Source organism: Octopus bimaculoides, chromosome 10, assembly GCF_001194135.2.
Source record: "Octopus bimaculoides isolate UCB-OBI-ISO-001 chromosome 10, ASM119413v2, whole genome shotgun sequence".
Lineage (NCBI taxonomy): Eukaryota > Metazoa > Mollusca > Cephalopoda > Octopoda > Octopodidae > Octopus > Octopus bimaculoides.
The window spans coordinates 15,107,105-15,117,131 of NC_068990.1; the positions used below are offsets into that span (position 1 = coordinate 15,107,105).

At 36.5% G+C, this 10,027-nt stretch overlaps 1 protein-coding gene across 3 annotated transcripts in view; it reads right to left on the bottom strand.

Moving 5' to 3' along the window:
- LOC106875012 (uncharacterized) overlaps positions 1 to 10,027 on the bottom strand; it is a 47,582-nt gene that overhangs the window by 4,389 nt on the left and 33,166 nt on the right. For all 3 annotated transcript variants that reach the window (XM_014922955.2, XM_014922958.2, XM_014922957.2), the window contains 5 exons: positions 7,807 to 7,922; positions 5,720 to 5,779; positions 2,984 to 3,032; positions 2,084 to 2,177; positions 947 to 1,062 (listed from right to left, as the gene is read on the bottom strand). In XM_014922955.2, the coding sequence (XP_014778441.1) occupies positions 947 to 1,062; positions 2,084 to 2,177; positions 2,984 to 3,032; positions 5,720 to 5,779; positions 7,807 to 7,922 (435 nt within the window). The remainder of the gene's footprint in view (positions 1 to 946; positions 1,063 to 2,083; positions 2,178 to 2,983; positions 3,033 to 5,719; positions 5,780 to 7,806; positions 7,923 to 10,027) is intronic.

Sequence of the window (10,027 nt, forward strand, 5' to 3'; positions counted from 1 at the left end):
GTGTGTGTGTGTGTGTGTGTGTATCCCTCTCTCTCTCTTTCGGAGAGACACAAGCACATACACAGACATGTACACATGCAGCAGTAACTTCCACCTACCAAATTCAATCACAAAGCTTCATATATATATATATATATATATATATATATATATCCTCATCATCATCATGTAATGTCCGTCTTCCATGCAAGCATATCCATCCCTAATAATTAATTTTTAATTAGCCTGCTGGTTATTTGCAACATCAGTGTCTATAAAGATGCTGATATTCTATATATCATAGCAGCAAAATTTGACTGGCATGCAGTAACTGGTGCTTCCTACTGATGAGGTCCAATAGACCAAAATCACAATGTGGAAATTCCGGTGCCCATGACAGACAAATCTTGTCTGCTATGATTTATGTGTGTGCTTTTACGCACCAAGCTCCTATATGGGAGGGTCTATCAAGGCTAATAACACAGTATTCAGTGTTCTAACAGGACATCCATATTAAGTTGGATATAAAGATTATCTTTTGGTACTAATACTTCTTCCATTGATAATAATCAATTTTTAATAAGCCTACAGGTTATATATTTACATATCATCATTTTGACGTCCACTTTTCCTTGCTTGCATGGGTTGTGCAGAGCTTACTGAGGCAGTTTTTTTAAAGTTGGATGCCCTTCTTGTCACTAATCTTCATCTGTTTCCAAGGAAGATACTTCCCCATAGCAAAACATGTTTCCACAGAATATCGGAAATGAATGACACAGATTGAAAAACAGTGACAATCATTTTACAACTAGCATGCCAAGTCAAGACAAGGAGACACAAACATATACAAATACACACAACTGGCTTCTTTCAGTTTCTGTCTACTAAGTCCACTCACAGGGCTATACAAATATGTGTGCATGTGTGTGTTTATGTATGCAGGGAGAGAGACTAAAGTAAGATATACCTGTGATAGCCAAGTATCAATGCAAATACAGTGGTATTGGTGAGTACAATATAACTGTTTCACTTGTTCTTCTAAAATAAATTCAGACAAACATATTGAACACTGCAAGCTGTTATCTGCAAAGTAAATACAACAAATGTAACAACAAAATAGATTTTCATAAAGATAAAAAGAGAGATTTCACAAAGAAATTTACTTTAATTTCAAAATATATCTTTTGACAAAGCAGTAGTCAACCTATTATTGCAAGAAAGAGACAAAGGAGCAACTGACTGAAATACCTTGAGTATTTATAACGAGCTCATTTTATTGTCTCTGGATGGATGAAAAAATAAAGTCAGTCTACAGATTGTTTTGAACGCAGAATGAAGAGCAGGCATGGGCAACCTTTTTTTCGAGATGCAGGCCACACTATTAAAATAATTCAAGGTTTTTTTTTTTTTTTGTGGAGGCTCAATGGCCCAGTGGTTAGGGCAGCGGACTCGCGGTCGGAGGGTCGCGGTTTCGATTCCCGACCGGGCGTTGTGTGTGTGTTTATTGAGCGAAACACCTAAGCTCCACGGGGCTCCGGCAGGGTGTGGTGGCAACCCCTGTTGTACTCTTTTGCCCCAACTTTCTCAGAACATAGTCTTTATTACTCCATAAGGAGCATAGAGTCGGTTTATCAGTTTCTCTGGTGTATATATTTCTCCCTGAGTGGACTGGAGCAACATGAAATGAAGTGTTTTGCTCAAAAACAACACGTCACCTGGTCCAAGAATCGAAACCACAACATTACGATCATGAGTCCAACACCCTTACCACTAAGCCATGTGCCTCCACAAGATCAGAACATGAACAGCTGAAATTAAATCTCCAGTGATTTTTGCAAATCTATTCCTTTTACCTTAAAGTTACATAGCTGTAACATTAGGTGAATGGTTTAAAGCTTTAATGTTAGACAATGTACATTACACAACAGGACATACTTCAGTTGAACAAGCTGAATATAGATACTGCATAGTCTTCACCAACAAGTGAGTCATTTTAGGACACTCACTCATGTATAAAACACATTCTCGAGTAATTACTGCAGATATCTACATTTTAAAAGCCATCTTATCCATTTGCAAAGCAGAGATAGCATAAGAATCTTACCAACTTGCTGTTGAGTTATTTTGACTTTGGGTAAAGAATCTATTTTGTCTTTCTCCGCTGGGGGAACTCCATTACAATCAATCTGGTTTATCAACTGAAAAAAGATTATATATATGTACTGACTAGCAGAGATACCTGGCATCACTCAGGGTTAAAATGGCATAGTTTGTATGTAGATTACAGTTATGTTGAAACAGGTGATACGGCAAAGTGAAGCATTATAGCAATCACCATGAAAATGACTAAAGAAAATAGTCTAATAATGGGGCATATAAACCCTCAACAGAAAAATGTAGGCTTTCCCATACACGTGGGATGCGAACCCACATTCCTTTGTTAACGCAACTAAGTGTGTTACCGATTACACCAGCAAACCAGCTTGCTCCTTTCTGTCACATTTAAGAACTATATTAGTTCATAGTTGTTTTTGTAAACAAACTTTGAGCTTTTGGTGCAAATGGTTTTGTTAAGCAGTGTTGAGTTTTACAATTCTGTAAATAATAATTATGGCATTTTTTTATAAGCTTAAAGCTTATAAAAGAATACCATTAATATATATATGTATAAGGGATACTATACTGGACAATATATTGCTTAATATCTTAATGTTTATATAATACTTACTATTACAATGAAAACCACATCTAGTCAATATACAATTTAAAAGCCAATGAGAGCAAATCTATTGAATATGAAGAGCAAAGTTTCTAGGTAAGAAATATATCAATGGTTTTATCCATCATCCAGAACAGATGTGCTATTCTTTATTATTAATAAAATAAGAATGTCCTCTTATTTTGAGGGCACAAATACTTTTTAGAAAATAAAATTGATTCCACAAGTTTGAAATAATTAAATAATAAAATTAAAAATTATGATGTGAAAAATTAAGACACAAACCTCACTTATCACAGAATCTCGAAGGCCTCCATAAATATGGAATATATTTCTGAAAAATAGCAAAAATATATATATATATATATAAAAAGAAAACAAATATATTTTATGAACACTAAAATAATTGACTTTTAATAAATACATATTTTTACAAGACACCTCTAATGTGGTTGCTAGAACTGTTAGAAATAACAACCAACTCTCCCTAAGATCACAATCTACTGTTTTATTAAAGGTAGAATACATTTAGCCATAGGTCAACTCAATCAGAACTGACCTGTGACTAAACTACTACTATTAAAATATTTCTAGACTTTATGGCTCAATGAGATTCAAATGAAAGAAAGTTGTCACTAACAAAATAGTCAAACCAATGACAGAGCCTCTATGAATATATATACACTAAAATAGCAGCTAAATTCCCTCAAATCGCAAAGATAAAGACACAATGGGTGATCCACTCTTAGAATATATGAAATGACTGGATAGTCATGGTTGGAACATCTTCAAGCATAGATCATTCAATCAGTAAAATTAGGATTAAATCAACTAGTTGGCCACAGCTGAAACACATTTTGATCAAAGGTCATTTGCTCAGAGTAGAACTACAGTACAGTTAAATAAACTGCAATAATCCAAAGATTTGTTTTAGGATTATAAGATATGATTTTGCACAAACAGAAAAAATCATATTTAAGCCTTTCAGATTACTCTGTCACGTGTAATGTTTATTTATTTACATTGTTTTGAATTAATCATGTATTATGTCATAACTTTGTAATTCCAACGATGTGACTGCTTAGTTTTAGAAAAAACATTGTAGAGTAAAGTGTGAGAGGTCAGATCAGGTTGGTTTGAACATAAAACAGGTAGAATATTACGGTTGGATATTGTCAGTTTAAATGCTAAAGGGTTAGATACTGAATAGCAGGAAATATCTTTTTTTTTATTAACATTTTTGATATCAACCTGTCTGAAACTGCTCCTGGTTCATCATCATTATCATCATCATCATCATCGTTTAATGTCCGTTTTCCATGCTGGCATGGGTTGGACGGTTCGACTGGGGTCTGGGAAGCCAGGAGGCTGCACCAGGCTCCAGTCCGATCTGGCAGTGTTTCTACAGCTGGATGCCCTTCTTAATGCCAACCACTCAGTGAGTGTAGTGGGTGCTTTTTATGTGCCACCGGCACAGGGGCCAGAGGAGGCTGGCAACGGCCATGATCGGTTGGTGCTTTTTATGTGCCACTAGCACGGAAGCCAGTCAAGGCGGCACTGGCATCGGCTGCATTCGGATCGTGCTTTTTACATGCCACTAGCACGGGTATCACAACTACAATTTCCACTTGATTTTTATTTTGATGTACTTGACTCAAGGTCTCCTCAAGCACAGCAGGTCGCCCTACAACCCAAGGTACTTGAATGGGCTGGGGCTGGTTATGTGAAGCTGGTGTAGGATACACCATGAACTCACTTTGTCAGGTATTCGCAGTTACAGCATATCTCCAGAGGTCTATACCGGAACATTTTGAGAAATTATACTTAAAACATAGGACTTAATAATGGTTTCTGACTTAGGCACAAGACTAGTAATTTTGAATGGGAGGGTTCAGGTGATAACATTGACTCTAATATATGACTGGTATTTTATTACATTGATCACAGAAGACTGGAAACAAATAACACCACTTATATGACAATGATGCTCATTTACGACTACCACACAATGTCACGACAAGGAAACACAAAGGCATACCCATATATGTACATCACCATTTAACATCCACATATCAATACTATTGTGGGTCAAACAGAATTTGTTGGAGCAGATTTTCCTGTCACCAACCCTCACCTGTTTCCAAGCGAAGTAATATTTCCCATGTGCAAACGTTTCCATGTAAGACTGAAAACAAACAACACCGCTTGTATGATGGGGATGCTTGCTTACAACCACCAAGTGACGTCAAGACAGATGTACACATGAACACGCATGAGTGCAAACACACACACATGCACACACATATATGATGGGCTTCTTTCAGTATCCATCTATCAAATCCACTCACAAGGCTCATGCCTGTGCCTCACTCGTATGCCCCAACTTTTAGCATTGTTTCTAGAGTTGAACACCTTAGCTGACACCAACCACTTCACAGAGTGAACTGGGTGTAATTTATGACCTCAGCACTAGAGATCTTGTTCTTTGCAAGACTAAAGAGTCCTCTCTATACAATGTTTTCATCACCATTTGTTTAAAGAAGGACATGCAAAGGAGAAAGAGTGAGGACTAAGAGCATGAAAGAAGAGAGTATAATAGAAGGGTGGTGGAGGAGAGTGATAGAAGCATAGTAGAGGAGAGAGTACAGGAAATGATAATCTTTTACTTGTTTCAAGCATTAGACTGCTGCCATGCTGGAGCACTGCCTTGAAAAGTCTGCAGTTGAATGAATCAACCCCACTACTTTGCTGATCATAAGATATTATCAACTTACACATACACACAATGGGCTCCTTTCAGCTTCCGTCTACCAAATCCACTCACAAGGCTTTGGTTGGCCTAAAGCTATAGTAGAAGACACTTGCCCAAGGTGCCACATAGTGGGAATGAACCCAGGACCGTGTGGTTGGGAAGCAAACTTACCACACAGCCACACGTTTCCCTAATCCTGCCCCCCACTCTTTTATTTTATATAGATAAAACGGGCACAAGAATAAATTTTAAAATACAAATATCCTTACATAGACAAGCCACTGTTTTGTGTATCTTCAGATAAACCACTTAATGGTTGGAGTAACAACCTGAAATGAAAGAGAGAAGAAAATCAAAACATGATTTAGCTGATCATTCATAATTCATGATTCATCAGTCTTCAATTTTCAGTTGCTGACCTCACAACTACAGTTAGATGAGAACATTGTTTAGCAACAATACTGACACAGATTACCAATTATTATATAACAAAGTTTTGCTAATTAAGAAATTAAGAGAAAAATGTCAGCTTAGTTCTCAGTATCACTTTTCTCATAGGAAAAAAGTTTAGTTATTGATATCAATAACTAAAATAATTTTGCTAATTCAGTTTTACAGATATTTATATTAGCTTTCTTTTTCTTTTTTATTTCGTTTGTTGTGTTTTTCTACATTTTTACATGACAACATGGCTTGGGAAGTAGGTGAAAATTTGAATGCACATCAGTGTAGTGTATTGTTGGAATAACTATGTGAACAGCAATGCTGGATGGTAAGGATTGCAATTATAATCATATCATCGTCTTAATGCATGGACATTTTTTATGTTGATGATGTCCTTAGCCACTGGATCTTATAAAGGAGCTGTTGAGGTAGCGGAATCACAAAACATGGCTGGAATTCCTTCCTACTTGTTTTAGTTAATAGACTATGGCCATACTGGGGCACTGCCTTGAGGAACTTTTGATACAATAAATCAACCCCAGTAATTTTTTTTTTTTAACTAGATATTCATTCTCTCAGTCTCCTTTGCTGAACCACTAAGTTATAGGGATGTAAATACACCAACACTGGCTGTCAAGTGGTGGTTAGGTACAAATACACATGACAGGCTTCCTTCAGTTTCTATCTACTAAATCAATTCACAATGTGTGAGGCTATAGTAGAAGACACTTGCTCAAGGTGCTAGACAGTAGAACTGAAAAATTACCATACTTGGAAACAGTTAAGGGTCAGCTACAGGAAGGGCATCTGGTTGTAGAAAATCTGCCTCAGTAAACTCTATCTGACCATGCAAGCTTTAACAAGTAGGTATTAAAATGACGAAGATGATAACTACCTTCAAGTCATCATCATCATCGTTTAACGTCCGCTTTCCATGCTAGCATGGGTTGGACAATTCGACTGAGGACTGGTGAAACCAGATGGCTACACCAGGCTCCAATCTGATTTGGCAGAGTTTCTACAGCTGGATGCCCTTCCTAACGCCAACCACTCCGAGAATGTAGTGGGTGCTTTTACGTGCCACCAGCACGAAGGCCAGTCAGGCGGTACTGGCAACGGCCACGCTCAAAATGGTGTATTTTACGTGACACCTGCACAGGAGACAGTCCAGCAGCACTGGCAACAACCTCGCTCGAATGTCTTTTCACGTGCCACCGGCACAAGTACCAGGAAGGCGACGCTGGTAACGATCACGCTCAAATGGTGCTACTTACGTGCCACTGGCATGGAAGCCAGACAGCTGCTCAACCATTTTAAACTCCAGAGTTAAGACCCATAATGCTGTTCTGCTAATAATTCTTCTTATGCCATTTGGTACCATAAGATGGGTTTTTCTTCAGATTCCATCAATGCTATGAAGAGGAATATCTTCAGCATTGATAATTTATAGCCCTCTAGCATTATTCCAGTTGCTCTCAAAGTGATGTCAGACACACCACTTTGCTGTTGAAGTGAACTGGCAGATGATTCATACATTTTTTCTTGGGTTAGAGGTTTATGTTATCAAGGCATTGTTTTACAGTCAGATGCCCTTTTCTGATGCTCATCCTTACCTATTTTCTAAGTAAAGAATTGCTTATTCCACATGGCTTCAAAAGCATGAAGCAAGAACACAGTTTATTAACAGGTGAAGTAGCAACAGCGCTTCTTGAATGCTGTGATTTTTTATGAGCAAGCACAGATATAAACAAACGCATCCACATACACAACTGGCTTCTGCACAGCCTCCATTTATCAAATCTCCACCCCCAAGGATTTGCTCAGCCCAGTGCAGTGCAACTGGACTGAATCAAAGCCAAACTTAGTTTACACCAAAGGACAAAATTTGGGTAATATTGTTTAAAAAACTTACCATTGAATGCGGACAAATCGTTCAATTTCATCTTGATTTTCAGTATCTTCTCTTTGTGGTGAGTTAGAGTTTAAATTTTCACTTTCTGGCTGCACATTTTCTCTTGAATTCCAGGGCTAAATAACAATTAAAAAAAACAAACTAATTACACTTACACCCAATGAAAAAAAAAACAAAAAAAACAAATTTATAATATATGTAAAACAAAACAGGAAGTTGAAAATATTTTTGGTATTATTTATTCACCATTATAGGTGTTTAAATAATACTATGAAACTTCCAGTTTCATGTTTTCTTATACAATAATCCTGCAAATAATATTTCCATAATTAATTCTCAATTTTAACATGTATTTTGAACTAACATGCAGCAGCAACTGAGATTACATATTGGATTGTAATAATGGAACAGTAGCTTCAAGTGGAAACAGCTGAGATTTACCCTACCTACCTACACTGTGTGGTTGTGTGTGAGTGTTAAAAACGAGTGTTTTTTATATGATTAACAACAGCAAACATCAATTATAGAACCCAATACCATGTATAAAGTCTAATAATTATAATAATTTTCCTAACTGTGAATAGAATGTTTTGCCAATAGTATGACTGTCAGAAATTTGATATATACATAAGTAGGCATGTTTGTGCCATCACCATTCTTAACATGTATTTTTTCCATGCTTGCATAGATCGGCTGGAGTTTCTAGAGGCAGTTTTTCTATGGCAGGATGCTATTCCTGTTGCCAATCCTCACTTGTTTCCAAGCAAGGAAATATTTCCTCATGTTCAAATATGTTCCAAAGAATATTAGAAATGATAGTGCTTGTATGACAGAAACACCCATTTACAACTACCGTGCTATGCCAATATGAGGAGACACAAGCAGATACACACTCACACACATGCGTATGCATACACACCTTTACAAATAGACAGTTTCAGTTTCTATCAACAAAATCCATTTACAAAGCTTTATTCAGCCTGAAGCTATAATACAAGTCACTTGCCCAAGATGCAAATATGTGTGTGTGTGTATGTATATATACACACACAAACATGCACACACACACAGAAGTGAGCACATAGGTGCAAAACAAGGTGGAAGAAATAGTACTCAACTACCAAAGGTAGAGTAATATGCTTTTATTAAAGCTGCAAAATTGTCACAGTATCAGTTTTTGTGACAATTTTGTAGCTTTATAAAAGCATATATATATATATATATATATATCTACATACATACCAATAAATATATATGAAAGATGGAAGATACGAGAATTTTTATAACTTGTGACCATTCATTTTATTATCTAATACACGGTATATATATATATATATATATATATATATATATATATGCACATACATCCATGAAATAAGAAATTAAAAGGAAACATAACTGACAAGACATAAAAAAAAAGTAATAAGAACAAAATTACAGCTTGTTTTTCATTTATCAGATCTTAATCAATCAGAGCAAAGAAAAAGACTAAATTATTTCAGTTATGTGAGAAAGACTTCAGTTAAACTTTGAAAACTTTTATAAGCTCTTCAATATCCTGCCGAGATGTTTCAGTTCAACACTAGAGAATTGAAACAACCTCAACATCAGTGTTGGATGAACATAAGACCAGGATGAACAGACGTAGTTACAGTTTTGTGTAACTTGGCTTTCATGGTATCCAAGTTTTGTAGAGAAAAAGAAATTGAGATAAATAAACTACAGGTAAAACACATTCTCTATGCTGATGATCTAGATATTTCCATCATTGTCCTGACTTTAAATTCCATAGGGCTTTGATTCAAGCAACACACAGAGAAGCTACATGCCAAAGGAGGGAATATTTACTTTGCATTTAATTTGAATTAAATAGTACCATCATGGTTTTAACATCCACGTTCCCACGCTCACATGGGCCAGATGGAATTTGTGGAGGTGGGTTTTCTATAGCTGGATGCCGTTCCTGTCATTCACCCCTGTCTGTTTGTAAGTGAGGTAATATTTCCCTTTGGCTAAACATGTTTTCACAGTAGACTGGAGACAAAGGACACCATTTCATGATGGTCAAACTCATTTAAACTATCACACAATGCCAAGGTAAGGAGACAGTAACACACACAATCATCATCTAATGTCTATTTTCCATGCTAGCATGTGCTGGATGGTTTAACAGGAGCCAGTAAGGCCTGAAGGTGTACCAGGCTCAATTATTAGTTTCAGC